The 22,146-nt window shown below is 39.4% G+C and overlaps 2 protein-coding genes across 3 annotated transcripts in view; one reads left to right on the plus strand and one right to left on the minus strand.

Annotated features, from left to right (window-relative positions):
* The window catches only part of LOC5568500 (ubiquitin conjugation factor E4 B), a 33,599-nt gene extending 17,020 nt beyond the window's left edge, over positions 1-16,579 (minus strand). The window contains exons 1-2 of the mRNA XM_021854378.1: positions 15,714-16,579; positions 5,800-6,662 (exon numbers count right to left, since the gene is read on the minus strand). Of these exons, the coding sequence (XP_021710070.1) occupies positions 5,800-6,662; positions 15,714-15,924 (1,074 nt within the window). The 5' untranslated portion in view covers positions 15,925-16,579. The remainder of the gene's footprint in view (positions 1-5,799; positions 6,663-15,713) is intronic.
* Positions 16,580-19,963: 3,384 nt separating this feature from the next.
* LOC5568499 (serine/threonine-protein phosphatase Pgam5, mitochondrial) lies at positions 19,964-21,338 on the plus strand. 2 transcript variants are annotated; one of them, XM_001652276.2, is made up of 3 exons: positions 19,964-20,373; positions 20,439-20,835; positions 20,910-21,338. In XM_001652276.2, exons 1-3 carry the CDS (start codon positions 20,201-20,203, stop codon positions 21,186-21,188), a joined length of 849 nt encoding a protein of 282 aa, XP_001652326.1. In that variant the 5' UTR covers positions 19,964-20,200; the 3' UTR covers positions 21,189-21,338. The 2 variants fall into 2 exon arrangements, with proteins under 2 accessions (XP_001652326.1, XP_001652327.1); XM_001652277.2 differs by having other exon boundaries at positions 19,965-20,373; positions 20,907-21,338.
* Positions 21,339-22,146: the final 808 nt, after the last annotated feature.

Raw genomic sequence — 22,146 nt, forward strand, 5'->3', positions numbered from 1 at the left:
GCGAGGTATTCAAACGAAGCTCAAGTACCGCCCCAAACAATTTTGGAAGCATGTTGACGAACAGCGACGTGCAGCTGGACTGCCGTCGTGTATGTCGCTGGATGGAAACGTGGCCTCCTCACCACAGGACATATGCAATCTATTCACCGATAAATTCGCCAGTGTTTTCAATGATGAAATATTGAGCGACGAACATATCACACTCGCCGCCGCTTATGTTTCACAATTCGGCCAAACCCTGAGTAGCGTAGACATTAACGAAGATATGATCATCAGAGCCTCCTCGAAACTGAAAACGTCTTATAATCCGGGACCCGATGGTGTTCCGTCGTCATTTCTCAAAACGCACATGCGTGACTTATGTCGTTTTCGATTATTCCCGACGGTGCACCACGCGAGTGTAACAATTGACACCGGAAAATAGAACGGTTTCGGTGCAATATTTTGACAGCGTATGGTAGTATTAGTGAAGGCGTCAATCAAAACAAAATGTCATTCTTCAAACATATAGAACAGCAGTTTCTGTTATTCTTAATTTGCTGTAAGGGATTCGGAACCATTAGATTCGTTCGTGTTTTGTATAGTTTGTTAATGGTGTTTACAGCACTGGCTGAATATAAAATGTTCAAATAAATGTTTGGTATATGTACATTATTTTATTTTTCCTGAGAATTGATACCATGATACATGTTTCGTAATAGAATAATATATCACAGACAAACAGACGTCACACTCTCATCATTGTGCATCGACCACCTTTTTAACGGTCGAATCAAAAATATGGTAGGTAGCCAATCCGCCACCGGCAGCGCCCGCATCGTTTTTGTTCGCGTTTGACGTTTACACACTACCGCCATCTGTTGACCTGTCGGCCAAATACACTAATTTTAGCATTGGGCGTACATGTCCTCGTGACTATGATTTTTATCGAGATTTGTTGTAAGTGTTACGTCTGTTTGTCTGTGAATATATGTTTAAAATTCAGAATTTTCATATTTCAATACTGTAAGAGCTTGTTTAATTTCATCCAATCTTTCGGGCTAATAATTTCGCCAAAACTCATACTTCCGCAATATTTCTAGCTCACGATGCGAGAGGTGAATCTTTTTTTTGTAATAAGACGAAGAGAGCAACGGAAATCAATCATTGCATTAGAATAGAATTCTAATGGAAAATCAATATCGATCACTCGTCAATATTTTTAAAAATATGCATCCATGAGCAAATTTCGGAAAATTTGACTGAATCCAAGTGTTTTTAATATAGTACTTACTGGTATACATGCAATCCAAACATCTGAGAGAATTCCTTTTTTTAATATAAGCCGTAAAAGCTACTAATGATGAAACATACTCAGTATCCTTTATTATTCTTATAAGCCTGTATTTATTGTAGCATTAATAAATGCTTAGAATATTTCTTCTTTTACTGAATAAAAAAAAACAATTCCGAAACAAATCAATTTTATCCACGCAGTCGAAAATGAGCGCAAATGAAGATCTTGCTTGTTCGTTACCGAAAACAACAAAATCTGCCAAAAGGACCAAAACAAGAACGCCACTGACAGTTATGAACCATATATGTATTGGTAAAAAGAGTGCATTACCTGCTACACCCAGCTCGATCAGGGTGTAGGATTTTCTGCACCGGTGGCAATCGGGTGTAGAAACGGTGTGCTACCTGCGGAATAAAAGAACGGTTTGGGTGCAACACCGGTGGGAAAACGGTGCAGGCGGTGCAAATAAAGAAAAACGACATTAATTTCACCACTGCTTCATGTTTTTCGTCTTTCGTTGACCCTTGGATTATTTCCATCCACATTTCGCACATATGTTCCCTGTCCACAAGCGAAGTATATTGACCGCTATAGAGCTTAGTGACATTTGAACACACGTAGACTAGCATACGCTCGTCATACACAGTTTGTTTTTGTTTTCCTCAAAGAAACTTGCACACGCTTTCCAGACTCATCAAAATGCATATAGAAATATTACCCAATTTGAAAAATTTATACACGGATTCTGGGTGTTTTTCGAGACTGAGTGCATATTGTTTTCCTCTAAGGTTCACAACTACATCTACACTAGGTCACCCATACCATCGGGCGTGAAAACCACTATAGAAGGTATGCTATTCACGACTGTGCATTAGTATTAGTAGATAGTTATGAACTTTTTCGGGATTTGCTTAGCGTTTGTCATATTTTAATGCAATTTAAGTAAATTTATGTATTTAGGATAACAAAATATCGATATTTTAGCAGAATAATTTGTAACATATCCGATTGGAAGGTTATTCAATGCATTTGTTCTATTTATGAGGAGTATTTTCCATGTTTCTCATCAAAACCCATTACCTTCCTCAGAAATAACTAGCCGTGCAATTTGGTTTTTATTTTACATACAAGAATATATTTACTAAATGTACATAGAAAGGCCTTATTGTACGGAATGCAGGAATTGAATCCGATATAATTTCTGAAATTTAATCGAATGCCTAGGGCACAAATTCAAAGTAGTGGGAGTGACATTGAGGTCGGTTTGAGTTAAGTTTACTGAAAAGTTTAAAGCCCTTTCGATATTTTAGATAGGTATAATAAAATAAATAACACAAGGTGCATTTGCTTGTTTTTTATTGTTCAGTGTAATTTAACTTTCGATAGTTGTTCAAATCTTACGTTAGGATTTTCTTTATTTTCTTCCTCTATGGTCCTGCTATCTGATTCTCGGAAGTGCTTGGAACTAACGAAAAGATTCGTGGTATTTGTTTTCAAGTTTTAGCCCAAAAATGTTAGCCATCGGTTTCTTTGCACATTGATCGTTGGAAATCTATGGAACGTAACCGGTTCACATGGTTCTGTTTTAGGGTTTCTTCGAATATAATTTGCTCATGCATGTCGGAACATGACAATTCGACATTTTGATGGTGAAGTTTCAATTTACATAATGACAGCTCGTCCCGTAGTAACATTTGCCGAGCAATGATTCAAAAGCGATTTCCATACTAACTTCAAATGTGTTTTAAAAATAGTTCCAGGGCACGAAAGAAAATTAAATTTTGGATTCTGGTTCAATTTTTAACGTAGAAGCATGATATGTAAAAACCTGGATACCCCTAAACAAGCCGATTGAATAAATTGAATTTATATTCCGATTTCAGTACAAATCTGACGAATTTTCATAACTATTTTATCTGTGTGAGTGTTTTTGTTTAAGATAAACAAAAATGCAGCGTACCTTTAGTAGCTGTCAAAATACGTTGGTCCACAAGAGCGGCAACAAGCATGATGTTGGCAACTATCGTGGTATTACCTCTCTCTGCGCTGTTGCAAAACTGTTCGAACTCGTTATGAAGGAACCGCTACTTGCTCACTGTAAACCTTACATTAGCGTCGATCAGCATGGATTCGTGACAGCTACCAATCTACTCTGTTTAACTTCATACATAACCGAGAGTATGTCGAAACGCTTTCAAACCGATGTAATTTACACAGACTTGACTGCAGCCTTCGACAAGCTGAATCATAACGTTGCTGTCGCTAAACTTGATCGGCTTAGGATACATGGCTGTTTTCTCCAATGGCTTCAGTCGTATCTGACTGGTCGACACCTAGCCGTCCTCATAGGAGACTGCTATTCCTCTTCGTTTGCTGCTACATCGGGAATCCCGCAAGGTAGTCACTTGGGACCATTGATCTTCCTGATCTACTTCAATGATGTGAACCTGGTAATTGAAGGACCACGATTATCGTACGCGGATGACCTCAAACTGTACCTCCGCATTCGTTCCATCGACGACTGTTACTTTCTCCACCAACAGCTGAATGCCTTTGCGGATTGGTGTAATCTAATTCGGATGGAAGTGAACCCGTCAAAGTGCTCAATTATTTCGGTTTTCTCGCAAAAAGCAGCACATATTGCACAGTTATACATTGTCAGGAGAAGAAATCAAACGTGTTAGCCAAGTCAAGGATTTAGGAGTGGATACACAGCTATCGTTCAAACAACATGTGGACTACGCCGTTGGTAAAGCCTCCAGAGTACTTGGATTCATCTTTAGAACAGCTAAGGAGTTCACGGACATTTACTGTCTGAAATCTTTGTACTGTTCTCTATCTCGCTCCATTCTGGAATACTGTTCGGTTGTTTGGACTCCCCACTACAACAACGGCGTCTTAAGGATCGAGTCTGTTCAACGACGGTTCTTGAGATATGCGCTGCGACGATTACCTTGGTCGGATCCTTTTGGCCTGCCTAGCTACCAAAGTCGTTGCCAATTGATCGATCTGGAGTCACTATCGGTTCGTCGAGATACGGCAAGAGCGTTACTAGAGATGGGCAAAATGATCAAATTTTAAGAGCGAGTCGTAGGTGACTCACTCACAAAAGTGAATTGACTCTTTTGATCGATTCGGTGACTCTTTTATAAAACCAAAAATAAATCATGTATTTTACACAAGAAACAAAAAGTATAACAGTTTTTGAATGAGAATATTGTTCGTACAGTAGCTTTAACTATTAATACATGTTCGAATTGTTAGATTATGACAGTTGCAACTCGAAAATTTGATTCCTAGTAAACTTTTAAGCCCTCTTCCAAAATATTAGGTGCAAATGAATCATGACTCTTTTGAAAAGAACCGTGATTCGTTCACTCATTTTGGAGAGTCGACTCTTTTGAATGATTCGTGAGTGAGTCGCCCATCTCTAAGCGTTCCTGTTATCAGACGTACTTCAGGGGCGTATTGATTCCCCGTATATTTTGAATGAAATCAACAAAAATGTCCAGCTTCGTGCTCTCAGGAACAGGTCTAGGCTGCGCTGCCCTTCTACGCCTACTTGTCCCATGTTCTATGTAAACCTTATGGATCGTGGGACAAATATGCGTAGAACGGCAGTGCGACTGTAGCTTTAGCGAACAAACTACAGCACTCACTGTGCTATCAATGGCATGCAGCGAGTATTCAACAGAGTTGCCACTTTGTTTGACTTCAATTTGTCCCGCCATTCGCTTCGTACGAGATTTAGTTCGTTTTTTGCAAGTGCTTCCTAATTTAGCCGTTCTTGTATGTTATTGTTTGTGAAAGCTATTAGTGTTGAAATGTTCATTTGTTGAATGTTTTAAAACTTATTAGATTTTAAGTTTTATCATTGGGGCTTTACTTAGCCCGTTGACTAATAATAATAATAAATATCTAAATTTAAATGGCCCATTCCCAAATTTCATAACACTTTATGGGTGCCTGACGCACGTTTTCCTGAATCCATTAAAAAACACTTGGTTCATTCTGTCTGAATACCGACCATTTGTCCTTAGGCTGTGCGGCTATTGGTACACCGTCCCTAAATTAAATTCGTGGTTATTATTACGGTGATACTAGTTTTAAGTTACAGTATCCTCATTGTTGATTTTTTTTATGTATCTCTTTTAATTTATTTATTCTTATTCATCTGACACTAGGTCTTAATGAATGCTATGTGAAATTATTCAAGCAAAATCCAATGTTCTAAATCTGTTATGACAGTCCAAAATCGGAAACGGACTCCACGGCGTTGAACATTAGGGATGGTACACAAATTATGTCACGTTAAATTTCAACTTTTTGGACCCCCCCCCCCCCCTTTGTCACGTTTTTTGTATGAGTCCTCCAATTTTTTTGTAAGAATTGTCACGCTTGGCTTGACCACGTCCCCCCCCCCTCGGAGCGTGACGTAATCTGTGCATGACCCCATATGAACCATAGGAAGAATAATTAGGAGTTTTCTAGGGGGGCTTGAACTTTTCTGCCCGATAACTTACCTTATTTTCATACATCAACTGCAGCAGCGGTGACTTCTCCAGGATCAGTTTGGCAGGATTCTCGATTTGCGCAAAGTTCTGGAACCGGTTCTTGGTCAACAGAATGGCGTATTTCAGCGTTTGCTGCCGTATGATCGCAGCCACGTCCGGTAAAATCTCCGCCAGGTACATTTTTTTACTTTTCTTGATTTTGGTATAACTATACACTTCGTCATTGGCACGACAGTAGCAGTTTATGAGATAGTCCAGCGCTGCGACACGATTCGAACTGAAAGCCTTCATGCTTGGCTTCGACGTGCAAAGTCTAATATCGCTATCGATCTCCATCGCTGCGCTTCCGCCGCTTTTCTCCAACACTTCCTCTATATCGATAGGTTTCACCTTCTTAGACGGGATGCTGTTCCAATTATCCGAGAAGGTCCCACTAGTGCTTCCATCCCCAGACTGGATCAGCTTTCCCTCGTAAAACTCTTTGACGACCTCGATGAATATCTCGGCGCAGAATTCGCGATAATTTTTGGCATCCAGGGCTTCAAGAGCGTTGCTCAGGACAGCAGGATCTATGGTGAAACGAGCTTCCGAGTAGCGAATCTGGCTGTTGATGTTCATGATGCGGAACACAATCTGCTGCAGTTCCTCGCGAGTTGCGGCCTCGTCGCGCGATTTGTCTTCAGTCTTAGTCGGGGAATCCACGGGAGAGGGCACTGCGTCGTTGCTTGTTGCCGGAGGATCTTCATCCATCTTGGTAGGTGAGTCGGTGTTGGATGCATTGTTGTTGCTATTGGAAGGCGTTTCACCAGATCCGGATTTTGTGGGTGATCCCTGAGGCTTGGCCTCCACAGAATTTACCGTGATAGTTGTTTCTGTAAGGAAAAGAACACAATTATGTAGTTAGTGTCTTGAAGGGTAGATCAGGATGTTTGCTATGATCATGACCGTGATTCACTTTAACGATTGGAAAGTCGGATCTCGGAACGTTGAACTGCGCGTGTTGGGCTTCTGGATGCAAAATAGCGGTGCGATTGTGGCAGCTATCCAGGAAACACGCTGACTAAAAATAACGAAATTCAAGCGGTGGATACCATCATCTTCAACTCTCCATTGAAATACTCTATCGCCAGAATAGATCGTGGAGAAGTCTGTTACAGTAGTGATCGGAAAGCAAGTTATCCGATGACAACCTGCGAGTTCTATGAGAGTTTAGAAGACGCCTAAGAAGAGGGCGCGAAAAAAATATGTCAAGATAGTCATCGGTGAGTGCAAACACGCAAAACTAAGAAAATCTTCCAGTCATTGGTTGTAAGAATATTATTCCCAAATAGTCCACGCGTTGATTGATGGTTAATATTTATCAGATGTCATAGATGAAAACTACCCAAAGTAGGGCCCGAGGGCCGTGGCTTCATTTTGTGTAGCCCGCGAAAACATTTTACATATTTGTTATATTTGACTTGTGATTTTTGAAAGTTAAATTCTTATCTAGCATGAGCCCTAGATACTTAACTTCATCTGACCAATTTATTGGAACCCCTCTCATCGTGACAACATGTCTACTTGAAGGTTTCACTTAAAGAGCTTTGGGTTTATGTGGGAATATTATTAGTTGAGTTTTGGAAGCGTTAGGAGAAATCTTCCATTTTTGCAAGTATGAAGAAAAATATCCAAACTTTTTTGCAATCGATTACAGATGACACGCAGACTTCGTCCTTTGGCGGAGAGGCCTGTTGTCATCCGCAAACAAGGATTTTTGACATCCCTGAGGTAACTCAGGTAAGGGGTCGTCCATAAATGACGTAGCATTTTAGGGGGGAGGGGGGTCTTCGCGAATTTGTGACGATGTGTGACGAGGAGGTGGGAGGGGTCCCAGCTTATGGACGTAGCATTTTGAATAATCTCGGTGAAAAAAGTAGCGCTGAAAAAAACGACAAACAGTTCTTTTTATCAAACTTCTTTGTCTGAATTATTAAACTTAAGTTTTAAGATGATGATTCAGATTCAAAACATTAATATAATATGAATAAAAAAATATTTTCAAATTACTAAATTTACTAAGAAATTTTTAATATTCCTGATAATCAAACAGATTATTTGAAGGTTCAAATATTTATGTGAGTATTATATTGTATTCGTGTCCAAACTATTTTATTTATAAATAATCAAATTTAAAGATCAGTAAGTTAAATGAAAATATTGTTTGTCCATTTGTTAACAAGACATAGCATCAACCGTTGTGGATTAATTCATAGTTTTCGTTTGAGCTTTATTTCCTCAAAAGAATATAATATGCTTATTAAGGCAAATATTAACGTTATTATAGTAAAACAAAATATTTATTCAGTGCGTTCAGTGTTGCAGAAGATTTCCACTCAGACAACTCAACGATTTGTTTTGATATATCAATGCCCTTGATGGAAAAGCCTAGATGATAATGAGGACATCAAAATCGAGTGTTATCCTTAATTTGTTAATTGTTCTTTAAGTTTTGTCATTAAGTTTTCTATACAACTCGGTAATTCAGCAAAAGAGCATTTTTAATATTTCATTTTTACAAAAAAATTGTTTATAAATATTTCAGTATGGGTGACGATGATAAAGTTTAGTTGAAATATAAATAAAGGGTATAAAATAGCTGTTTTTTTAAACATTCCAAATATTACATTGCTTCTTTTTCTAGTAACTGTTTGGTGAATTCATTTTAATTTAGAGAATAATGACGGAGATCCATTCTAATTAAAGGAATTTTGTTGATCATATACACTAAAAACTGTTTCTTCACCACGAATAATTAAAAAAAAAATCCTCTAATTTTGAACCCTTACTCATTGCTGGTAGTTTTATCAATCCGAACAAGATTTTTATCTTTTTCTTCATTTTCAGCTGTAAACTTGTTCTGCGTTTTAACAATAACAAAAGCGTTTTTTAAATTTTAAATTAAATTTAAACTGGGAATCAAACCAATCGCTGAGGAAAACAAATAAAAAAATGAAGGGGGGGGGGGGGGCTTGATATGCTACGTATTTTCCAAGGGGGGTATCAGCATTTGTGACTAAATGCTACGAGGGGGGAGGGGGGTGTAAAAAATCAGCGAAAAAATGCTACGTCATTTATGGACGGTCCCTAAGTCAGATGTGAAAATATTGTATAATATTGGTCCCAAAATGCTGCCTTGGGGAACACCAGCTCTTACAGGAAGTCTTTCAGATCTGGAGTTCTGATAATTAACCTGTAGTGTAAGATTTGACAGATAACTTTGAATTATTCTAACAATGTATGTTGGAAAATTAAAGTTTTTTTAATTTTACAATCAAAGCTTCATGCCAAACACTGTTGAATGCTTTTTCTATGTCTAGAAAGTAAGACCAGTAGAATAGCCTTCAGATTTGTTGGAACGGATCAAATTTGTTACACGTAAAAGTTGATGAGTGGTCGAATATCCATGTCGAAATCCGAACTGAGCGTTGGCAAAAAATGAATTTTCATTGATGTGGACCATTATTTTGTTCAAAATGACCTTTTCAAAAAGTTTACTGATGAAGGAGAGCAAACTTATTTGTCAATAGCCAGGAAAATATTCCAACTGAAAACATTTGTTAAATATATCAACTAAGAATGATAAGCTACTTTTTGGAAGTTTCTTGATGAGGATGTAGAAAATTCCATGATCTCGAGGGGCTTTTATATTTTTGAATTTTTTAGTAATAGTTCTCACTTTTTCCAAATCATTCTCCCACTAATTTTAGAAAACGTTTACTTGATTGAGAGTGTGCTCGAAATCCAGAGTAACTTGATTTTCTGTTGGACTTGTAAGTCCTAAATTAAAATTGTGCGGCTTTCAAACTGCATAGCAAGTTTTTGAGCTTTTTCGTAGTAATTTAGTAATAATTAGTTTCCCTATTTCAATGCCGGAATTGTCTTCTGAGGGTTTTTAAAATTTTTAGATAATTTCCCAAAGAGCTTAGAGACAGGGTCAAATTGAGAAATTTTATTTTCAAAGTTTTTATTTCTTAATTTTGAAAAACGCTTCTTGATTTCTTTCTGCAAATCCTGCCATATAATTTTCATATCAGAATTACGAGTGCGTGAAAATTACTTCTCACGTTTTTAAGACGCATCAAGAGTTTTAGATCATCGTCTATAATCACGGATTCGAATTTTACTTTACATTTAGGTATTGCAATGCTTCTTACTTCAACAATGGAATTAGTTAAAGTTTCAAGAGCATTGACAATATCAAGTTTTGTTTGCAAAGAAATGCTAACATCAACATAGCCTTTACAATACGCATCTGTCACTTTCGGTATAAAATCCACGTCAAAGCTGCCATCAATAGCAAAGGGCTTGGCAAAAATCGGTCGGTCTGCTGGTGGGACTCTTATGCGTAAAAATTCCAGCAGAATGCGGTATTTCTAGGCATAACCGTCCCAATTTGAATGTAATAGCAAAATTTAAAACTGTCGCCAAAAGCAATTCTTGACTATAAAGAACATCCATTGCCTCATATTATTTTAAAGAAATTATTTAAATTTGTCATAACATATATCGATACGAAGCATAAATGTGCCAAAATCTTTAATCGCGTTTTATCGGTTTCATATTTAGGAACATGTGACAATTATGCGTTTAACGGCAGTGAACATGAGAATCAAAATCAGCATTTGTAACCAGTTGGCTACAAAGGTGACTAGAGCTTAGCTTAGACTGACTACACATATCAAATGGACACCCTGCACTCAAAATCAGTTTTCCAATTCCCGGATTTTTCCCGGATGCCCATGAAATTAAAAAACCGGTTGACAAAATGACTCTACGACTTGATATTTTAGTTTTTTTCATACAATATTAACAAATTGACGGGACCCAGACAGCAGTAGCGGTAAACGCGCAGCTATTCAGCAAGACCAAGCTGAGGGTCGTGGGTTCGAATCCCACCGGTCGAGGATTTTTTCGTGAAGGAAATTTTCTCGACTTCCCAGGGCATAGAGTATCTTCGTACCTGCCACACAATATACACATGCAAAAATGGTCAATTAGCACAGAACGCTCTCATTTAATAACTGTGAAAGTGTTCATAAGAACACTAAGCTGAGAAGCAGGCTCTGTCCCAGTTGGGACGTAACGTAAGAAAGAAGGAGATGAACAAATTCATCGAACACTGTGAGCTCAAAACGGCTTGAAAAAAACTCTTTTTGGACAAAAAGATTCAACTTATTTGTTGAAATATCCAAAAGACCGTCCACACCACAGAATTTAACGGAAGTTCAGTGATTTTGATATTTCATTTTCATTTTCATTTTGCAGCGTTTGGTGGGGCAATGAGAGCGCAAGTCAGTCCAAAGCCGGGGTAAGGGATAGGTAATGGCCGTAATAGTCTATGCGGACCACTTGAACACCATCGGAAATGATAAGAAGGGTTGGGGTAGGGTATAGGGAATGGAGAAGACTTGACACAGTAATGCGATTAATGCTGCAAAATGTAAATGTGCTGAAAGCAATTTAATTTGAGTTTTGAAGTTTGATTTGACTTATTAAAATTCCAAATAGATCGGCCATTGTACAAGTAAGAAAGAATATGCTGATCGCTTTCTAGAAATTTTATAAACAACAAAATAATAACAATATGAGAGTGATGCTAAGGGCTGCTGATGGCACAATGCGACGCTTTAGGAGATTTTGATACTGAATGAACATTACTATACAGAGCGCAATTTAATCGATGGTGATAACTTTACAAACTTTATCTGTTTTTACACTGATTGACGATGCTGATTTATATAAAAATATTTAAAAAATATTTGATATTAGTTCATTTGTTTATGTGATCTAGGTGTTAATAATGGAAAAATTTTACATACCCTTGATGAAATACTTCCCTGACCAGAAATATTATATTTTGAGCGCCCTTTTCGAAGCTATTCTATCCAGGTATCCATGTACTGCTTTCAATCCTGAAATTATTCTTATTGTGCATGCTCATGCATTATATTAGTGATGCTCATAATCATGCAACAGATAAGAAGGAGAGAAAAAGAGAATATAGGAACAGTGATTAGTAATGAGGTAATTATGTAGTTTTGTTAGAATTATAAACAATTAAACAGCAGTAATGAATAACTTATAAAATTACTTTGCAGCATAGCTGAGCCTTTCGGAACGTAAGACCGATGCATAAAAATAATTTGTTTCGAAATTGTCCGCGTGGTCTTCTAGTGCCCCTATTAGATCAGAATCAGTCATAGACATACATATCGAATGCTCGCCATGACCCTATGACCAACATTTGTATATGTATAGACTTAGCTGATGTGGCTTTTCTAATAGGTAGTTCTTTCACTCATTGATTGTCTTCAAAACCTTGTCAAGTATAGAAAATTGATTTTATTTCATTTATTACTACATTAAAGCTACATTGTACTTATTAAGTATTAGGTATTATTTTATGTTTTTATCACTATTGATATTATCAAGGCCAGAATTCCCAGTGAGTGAAGAATTTTATAGTACTAGAACACCATAGAAGATCGCTTAACATTACCTAATCATGGAACGGCTTTTTGCTCTATTATTTTAGGTATATGCTATTGATCTCCCTTTGCTCCTATCCGCAACCCGGTGCACGCGCCCTGTTGGTTTTCGAAAACCTCGTAGAAGATTACAAACCGTCAATGGCATTCCCAATTACTACCCCACATTGCACATTCAAGGGTCTGATTGTGCTCCTAACCCACCCTCAGTCTGTAATCTTCTCGCCAGTTTGAAATTATATTTTCCCGAAGTGAAAGTAATTTTGATGAGTGATAGCGTAGTGCAGCCCAACTGCATAGTACAGTAGTTTAACCAGAATCTTTAGGTCAGAAGATAAAATCTAAATTTTGTAATAAAAAGGTTGCCATTGCTTTGAAATTTACCCAACATCTAATCAAAACTACTAACAACAGCGATCAATTATCAAAATTCATCGCTCCCTGGAAAATATAATCCCAAGCCCAGGGAAGTTCAGTGATTTTGATATTAGACAAATTTCTGCTCTGTGTATCTTCATGCCTCCGGAGTCATGCGTTAGACATGGCCCTTGGCTGGTTCCTGGAGAAATTCTTCGTCTGTTAAAACTCATCCAAGAAAAGATCTGTTTAACAGTTCTCCTCTCAAACTAGCAGTGGCGCGGGAAGTGGGTAGGAGAAGTAGGACATGTCCTACGCACAAAAATATGGGGACGGACCTGGTGTAGAGGTTAGAACACACGCCTCTCACGCCGAGGACCTGGGATCGAATCCCATCCCCGACATAGTCACTGACAAAAAAGTTATAGTGACGACTTCCTTCGGAAGGGAAGTAAAGCCGTTGGTCCCGAGATGAACTAGCCCAGGGTTAAAAATCTCGTTAATAAAGAAAAAAAAAAAAAAAAAAAAAAAAAAAAAAAAAAAAAAAAAAAAAAATACGCACAAAAATACCTGGGTAGGACAGTCAAATGATTATCCTACCTATGATTTAAAACCGAGGGCCAAATTTCTGAACTAAAATTGTGTGGCGGGCCATTTTTTTCTGTGCTATGGATTAAAACATTGTCAAAAGATCGATCAAATCAAGGAAAAAGGATCGTTTGAAAAATTGAAAAATATATAAATGGTTTTAAGCATCATCCTAAGAGTTCCATAAAAATAATTGCAGATATTTAGTTATAATCTTTCCCAGCACTCTGTGTCAAATATACTCATGAATGCTTAGCAATCCTTTTGAAAATCCTGCTCTGGATTATGTAAAAATGATGTCTAGGATTTTATTTAAAAAAAATACTCAGCGTTCGGTAAAAAAAATAAAAAAAAAAACTAACTTTATCTTTAGTTGTGACTCCGATTATGGAACTTCGTATCACCTGATATGCAACTGTCCTGTTTTTGCGCAAATGGGATTCCAATTATTTGGTAAACATTTATTAAGTGAAACTGAATTCAGAAGCCTGAATCTTCAGGACATTCTGTTATTCTTAACCCGCTGTGGTAATGAGCTATATGCTCTCTTTACGCTAATGCGTTTTGCAGTGCCCTTTTTAGGGCGCTGTTCGAACCCATTGTGGTATGGAGCTACATGCTCTCAATTCGCTTATGCGATCTTCCCTCTTCAAGAGACCCCACTCCTATTTCCTCCCATCTTTCCCTTCCCTTTGCTTTCCCATCGGGTAGATGATGAAATAGGCTCAAATAAATCGATGGCACAAATCTCCCAAATGGCGGGGAACGTGCCTTTGGAGCCGGCCTTCTTCGAAAACTGCCTCCAGTCCAGTCCAGCCCATACCTCGCGGGCCGTCTTCGCGTCTTTGATGTGAACGTAATTAACAGGATCCAAAAGTAAATTTATTTTTGCACGAGCCTTGCGATCTTTGGTTGCATCAATGATAATTTCTCCTTCAGCGGTAGGTTTCACAACTTCCCAGAGGCCTTCTAGTTCTAAGAACGTCTCGACAGCGAATTTCCACGTTGTTCAGTTGTCTCTGCCGATCAATCGCTAGACTGGACAGACTATGACTATGATGAGTAACTTGAGGAAATTCTCTCCTTCCGTGAGTTGCTTGAACACCATCTCCTACACCGCTTACTTCAGAGTTGACTCGTGACATATTTCAGTGGAAATGTTTCAATCTGGGCTCAAAACCGTAGAAAGAACTGTTTGGTTTGAGAGTTGAACAGTGAATGACAAGATTTATTTTTTCATTTATTATCTAGGGTTACTATTATTAAACTCAGGTCCAAACGCCTACTGCTAACAATTACTTTGCGAGTTAAGCTTAGTCTACTGTTCCGCTCAAGAAAAGTAAAATTTGCTGCCCGAGAATTGGTCATGAAATGTCCTACAGTGAGCTTCATTTGAATAGAAAATGCTTTTCTTGAGCATTTCTTGCAAGAAATTTCCCATGCATCGAGATAGGCGATTTACTTTTTAAAAAAATGTGAAAAAGTACAATAGTTTGGGATGGGAAGCAAAGTTGAAAGAAAATTAATGAGTTAGTTAATAAAAGAGTTGAAAGGTAAGCTAATGAGTTTCTACGAATTAGTTAAAGTTATAAATTGCTAAGTCAATCTTCCAGATGGCTTGACTGAGACTCATAGGAAATTTAGATTGTTCTGAGTAGAAAATAATTAACTGATGATTCACAACACATCATCATACAAACTGAATCTGGTTCGATTCCCAGACGGTTCAAAATCTTTTCGTTATGGAAATTTCCTTGACTTCCCTGGGTATAGAGTATAATCGTACCTGCCGTAATAAGCTCAGAAGCTTCAAAACACTGCCGACGTGAATCAAGAATTCCTAGGATCTGATTTTTGAAATTTTATGCGTGTTTTTTATGTTTCGTTTTGTAGCCTTTATCCATGATAATGTGGAGAAATTGATATGAAAAATGTTCTAATGCACTATTATATTAACAAGTAGTGTATGTATATAAAAATTAACCTACTCGGATTACTACTACCTAGGTATTTGTTTTTCGAGAGCGTGCGAAAATAGCACATGATCACCGCCCCATCCCATAATCAGATAAACACTCAACGTTGAGAAGAAAAGAAACATAAAACGACACCAATAAACACACTACGCATTAAAACAGCGGCCAACATTTTGTCTGCAATTGCGAAGTACAGAGTACGAATTGGGTTGACAAAAGCAAAATGTAGGTCACTGAATCCGCCCAACCTCGGACCATACTCACAAAAACAATTGCACGAAACAAAATAGGAAACCAATTAATTTGGCAGCACTCAACTTGAAAAAGAGTGCGAGAGAGAGAATGGCTTAACCAGGTAGCAAAATTTACGATTGATGCATTACGATGCACCCACAAAAGTGTGTAATTTTAATCTTCCCTACAGCTAATTGGGAACCTCTAGCATCATTAACTTCCTTTCTCTGTGGCTTACCTGCTTGGGTGGAAGATGCGACAACAACACCAGTCTCCCCATCAATCATCGGAGTATCCTGCTGCTGCTGATCCGGCTGTTTCTGCTGGCCATCGGGAGCCGCCACTACTGGTGCCAATAATCTGCTACCGCCGCCTCCTCCTCCTCCGGACGATCCGGTTTCCAGCTTTCGCAAACGCCTCGCTCGAATCTCCTCCGGTGTGAGCTCCATTTCGGATTGCTTCCTCTTCGGCGCCTGATGGACTTCCACTTTTGAGGCCGTTTTGTCTGTCTCCTCCAAATGAGGACACGGAACAAACTTTCCGGAAGCCGAGAATTTGACACACAAAGGCTTTTGCTTGAGCGCTCAGTCGATATGGCAAGCACTTTCCGCTGCAGGAAAAGAAGAGGTTCACTCAGTTCGTCGTTCCGTCACTCTTCCGTGTAATTGGTCTAAACGGAACGATCCTGCCCTCCGGAATGGAAAAAAAGGTCACAAGCGATTTTCTGCTTTTCCGTCGTAAGCCAGAATCGTCTCTTTTCTTCTTACTGTTGCTGCTGTTGTCTTTCACCTCCTTCCTTTCTTTTCGATCGGGAGCCACGAATCGATTTTTTTCTCTTTTCCCGACCACGGGAACGCCACACTAATGTAATGGATTCTTCAATCACCACTTATTGTTTCATTTCGCACACGAGTAGGAACGATTTTCCTCACGGCTTTTCCCGTGAATCAGTTGGACAGTTTTTTAATCGCGTAATACAAAAAGGATTGAAGTTAATTTCTGTCTAGTCACTCGCCTCAAAGCAAAGCACCACGCACCGTTTCGTCGTCGTTTTTCTTTTGTTCCTCCGATCGTCTTTTTTTTCGCGGCGTCAGATCAGCTGTCATTGGGTGCTGCCCCAGTGGTTTTGGGTTCGATCGTTTCGATTGTGATTTCGGAATCCTTCAGGGGGACTAGCGCACCCAGGGATGCCAAGTCATTTTTTCAAAAATCTGGTAGATTTTCAAAGTTTGTCTGGAAAAGTCTGGATCTCCTATGAACCGATGCACGAGTTCACTACTTTGGCGTTTTTGCGGTGCCAAATTCACTCGTTACCATGGCCACATAAATAACACGGCACCGCTCAAACGTCAAATAATGAACTTGTGCATTTGTTCATAGGCCTATTCACATGACGTCTCAAATAACCCGGATAAAAACGTACCATTCAGTGAATGGAATAAACCATTAATGTACAAAATACAGCGTACTGTAATTGAATGTCGAAGCAACATAATTCTTGTTTGAACATATTGAGCATTTTGCACCTTATTAGACTACTGTGCAGAAGATATTTGCACAGTGAACAATAACACACTTCACACAACCACGTACTTTAGAGTTTGACAGCATGCTTTGATACTAACTTTTTAAGTGTTTGTTTTGATTTGGAGAAATGAGATGTACAACGTGAACGCGCGGGAATTACCTTTTCCTTTTTGGCCGGGGAGTATGTTCGCGCCAACGCGAAGTTTCCGTTTTGTCTATGAGTCCTTCCCACCCCTGCCCTACTAATCTCGAGCCGCCGCGAGTATATCGGCCTCCAATACCAAGCTAACAACCACCCCAATTTGCCCACACACACCACTTCGACAGTCTTGCTTGTTTCCCATTTCCATCCTTCCTTGCGCATGCGCAATCCAGCCGAATCACCACCCAGTTATGTACAACGTGAACGAGAGAGCTAGGAAGAATGGAAATGGGAAACAAGCAAGACTGTCGAAGTGGTGTGTGTGGGCAAATTGGGGTGGTTGTTAGCTTGGTATTGGAGGCCGATATACTCGCGGTGACTCGAGATTAGTAGGGCAGGGGTGGGAAGGACTCATAGACAAAACGGAAACTTCGCGTTGGCGCGAACAGATTCAACTGACGAACTAAATTTACTCGGTCCGGGAATGCAATCCGAACATTGCCAGAAATGCCACCCAAAGAAAGATACAATGGCTTGTTCAGAATTCATACCCGGTATACCTCTAGATGACGAGTTAAGTTCGATCCTCAACGTGAAATAGTTGGGTGAGCCGTTGGACAGCGGCGAGGATCAAGTTGGTAAAAGTTCGTTCGCTAGGAGGAATGCTGAATCGCTAATCGATTACGTACTATATCTGCGGAAACGGCTCTGATTCCGAAGACGATTTAGATGATGGATCATCAGATAATATCTTCACAAAGAAAAGAAAAATGTCCATCCCCATTGCAGATGCTGGCTATTGGCTGCCGCTCGCGATTTTAAGACCCAGGAAAAGGGACAAGGGAAATGAAGTTTTTTTGTGGGATGTAGCTGGCAATACGGTAGACACTTTTCTATACCAATGCTAATTACTTTCTAATAAACATAACTAAAAAGAAGTTTTCATTTCTCTGCTTGGAATTATTTTAAAACGTCATAAATAGCTTTCGAGGCATACGCCTACTGATGTTAGTGAGTGTGCAGATTGTCTATAGCACATGAACAATTTCAATAGAATCTAAAAATTCATGCAATGGTCAATACAATTAAAAAACAATATAATATATTGTAACAGAACATTGTATTGTTTTTTATTGGTTTTATACCTTACAATGTTAGTCAAATTCCTATTTTTGCGTGAAACAACTGTTGCTTTTTTCTATGGAGCTTGACTGAATGAAGTAAACAACACAAGTTCAGAAAGCAAGAAATGTTGGGTGAAAAATGTTCAAAAAGTTAAAATAAGTAGTTTTGTAGAAGTCACTTGACATTAGCTGTGACGACGAATGCAACCATGATAAATATCTTTACTTCTATAGGCCAGGGGAAGTGGTTCACTTAGAGTGAATTTATGTCAGAGAAAAAGTAGATCTTGTTTGAGAATTGACAGAAAAATGAATGACAAGTTCATCCACTTCTCCTGGCCTATAGGTTCCTTTTGCTACTGTTGGCACGAATATCCGGTAAGTTTGGGGACAATCCATACAAAATATAAATTTTGTACTTTTCACCACCAATCTTTCCAGAAATTGAAATACAGTTGGTTTTTGCATTGTACAACAATACACAAATTGTTAATCAAAACAATACATGAACAATATACCGTATTGTATATTCAAAATATATGTATGACAAAATATCTATATCTGTATTGTTACGATACTTAACAACCCATACATTATATTGAAAAAATATCATATACCATACAGTGAACTGTTCAAAACAATATATTGTACTGTAATTGTATTGTCATTCTACAATATACTGTATTGTATTTCCAATGTTTCGAATGGTGCTGTTCCAATACGTTATATTGTTTTTGTATTGTATTTTTTATCCGGGCAGCTGATCGAGAAGCACTTTGACAGTGAGTTCTTCTATGAAAATGACACGCCCGTGTTAGCACCGGTCCTCCACCGATGTAAACAAATGCATGGGGCTCTGCACATAAATCAGTCTCACTCTTTCACTCCTTCATAAAATTAGTAAACAACAAGGCCAGTAAACGTCAAAACGTCATACAAAATCAAAACAGTGCAGAGCCCCATAGACGTATCTGTCACATGAAAAGGCCTATGGGGCTCTGCACAAAAATGTACCTCTCTCTTTCACTCTTCCATGACATTTGTAAACAACAAGGCCAGTTAAAGTCAAAATCCCATACAAAATCAAAACAGTGCAGAGGCCTATAGGAGTTTGCGTGCGGGCTCAAAAAATATTGCGCAGTTCCCACCTTATTGGACCCCGCACTTCAGAATTGCGGGCGGGTTCATAAGTGCGGAAACGTCAAACCCTTTGTTTTCGCCGTTGGCGGGCAAGAAAAGGCAGTGAATCGGTTTCGCGCCAACGAAAATTGTTTACGTTTTAGCAAAAGCATGTGCTCTCAGCAGGGTTGCTATAGTTTGTTTGTTTTATTTGTTTCACGAAAACTTGCTTGTAAAACATTTGTAAAAGTATGTCAGCCATTTGAAATAGGCTTGTTCGATTATAATTAATTGTGGCAATGATGCAGTCAAGTGCAAATCTGCATTTGGATAGAAAAACCAGTGTAATTTGTCGCGCAAATGTACATTTGAAGAACTTTGGGTATGGATCCATTTGCTTGGAAACATATTTGGAACCACTGCTTGGTGACCTTCGAAGTGCGATACACAACTTTCCCAATAATCCATTTATCAAAGCAAAGCACAATATATCGATGAAAAAATCGATCATGTCGATTCACGATCTTCACAAAAGTCATGATTATTGGCAACACTGTCAAACGTCAAACGCATCAAAACAACTTGTGCGTGTGTGTGGGTGGATAAGCTTTGCGGGGAAAACCCGTTTCTCGTTTCTTATCGTGGTTGGTGGAAGGAACGAGCCGGCATTCCAAAAAATCCTCCATAACGTCGCATTTCTATCTTTAAAATCATTGTTGGTTTCGTGAAACTATAGCTAATTAGTGCTTCCATTTAGTGTAGTGTATACCAACTTAAAGTATTACATTCGAAAATCGTAGTTTCGCTCTCAAGATGGGATCCTGGTTGCGAATGCGTAAAGTGGCAACGATGGCTGCGGCCGCGGCTGGAGGCGCCGCCGGTTTTTGGTACGTCCAACGGAACTACGACGAACGGAAGGTCCTCAACTCTTGGACCACTAGCTTCGAACCTTCGACTTGCGCTAAATGGGACTTCAATTGGGACCAGTAAGTATATGAGGGGGAGAATCGTGGAGAAACGGTCCATGTTAGATAACGGATTTCTTTTTCAGTCGTGACCCCAAAAGCTTAGTGAAACCTGCGTCCGATTTGTCGGATCCCGTCGCGCAGAACCGTTTCAATGAAAAGTTGGACAAGAAACGTTCCAGAGTCGTACGGCATTTGATTTTGGTGCGACATGGCCAGTATAACATGGATGGCCGAACGGATCTGGAGAGGTATCTTACGGAAAAGGGTCGGAAGCAGGCGGCCATTAGTGGGGAACGTTTGAAAGATTTGGGAATTGAGTTCGATAAAATCATCCGGTCGACAATGACCCGGGCTCAGGAGACTGCCAAGATTATGTCCGCTTCACTGCCGGAGCTGAAGATGCATGACGATTCTCTGCTGGAGGAGGGAGCGCCGGTTCCTCCGGAGCCACCGGTTGGCCATTGGCGTCCGGAAGCTTCGGTGAGTACTTTTCGTTTCTAACGACGAATCCACCCCCAATCAGAGTTACCTTTACTCTTACGTATTTGTAGCAGTTCTTCGAGGACGGAGCACGTATCGAAGCCGCCTTTCGGAAGTATTTCCACCGGGCCGAGCCGGAACAGAAGCAAGATAGTTACACTTTGATCGTGTGTCATGCCAATGTTATCAGGTACTTTGTGTGTCGAGCGCTGCAGCTGCCACCGGAGGCCTGGCTTAGGATTTCCCTTGGCCATGCGTCGCTAACGTGGGTCTCGATCTTGGATGATGGGAGAGTTACTCTGCGGACACTTGGCGAGACCGGACATATGCCTAGGGATATGCTGAGCAGGTAAGTTGTGTTCGAGAGATGGAGGTGTAAAAGGAGATTATAACGTACGGGAAAAAGTTTATTCTGAGACATGATCTCAACAGCAATAAAGTTCATACATTTTGGTAACAACGCTTATATCCGTATGAAATACGTTATGAAAAGTTGAAATGCACTTTGTAGAATTGTACTAAAATGTGAATTTCGATGACTGCCAATACAGGGTTTCCAATTCTAATTCTGGTCGGTTGTTCATTTATTATACTATGAGGAAGTCTGCAACCAGACTCCAGGGAAGGTAACTCGGGCTGCTTCGGGTTGGCTTAATCCGATCAATTAAAACTAGTATCATTCTCTGCATGCATGTGTATAGAGCTTAGTCAGCTGAAATGAGTATATTTTAGCTGAATAAACTGTTATTCAGCTGAAATTGTTGCTTGGGTTTACCCCTGGCCTCAAACCCTATTCTCTCTGGAACCACTTTACGGTATTACTTCGGGAAGGGGCCAGTGGAAATAGCACTTAACACATGTAACAAAAATAACCTAGGCAAACTGCTTCTCCTATCCCTCTTTAACAAGGCTACTCCTCTGCAGCTGACCCTTGGTCGGCGCGCCATAGGCGCTGCAATTCTAACATGATGTGAGTGACAGACGTAGTTTCTGCATTCCAGCACTCGGCATACGTACACATTCTCTGGATTATATTGTCGGGGGACGTGTCCCCTCCGCATGTAGCAAGCATGCGATTTCTCACAACAATGAAACGCGGGCATTCGAACACGATGTGCTCCGTTGTTTCCTTTAGGTTCAAGTTTAAGGAAAACACGTCTTTATTTTTTGAGGTTTGAGTTTTGAATGACACAATTGCCCATTTCACGTCATCAGAAAATCGCTCTTTTTCCCTCCTCCGGGAAATCTGAAAACAACGGTGCCAGTTCCTGTCAAAGTTGACAGGTACTGATACCATTGTATTCAAGTTTC

This window comes from Aedes aegypti, chromosome 3, assembly GCF_002204515.2.
Source record: "Aedes aegypti strain LVP_AGWG chromosome 3, AaegL5.0 Primary Assembly, whole genome shotgun sequence".
Lineage (NCBI taxonomy): Eukaryota > Metazoa > Arthropoda > Insecta > Diptera > Culicidae > Aedes > Aedes aegypti.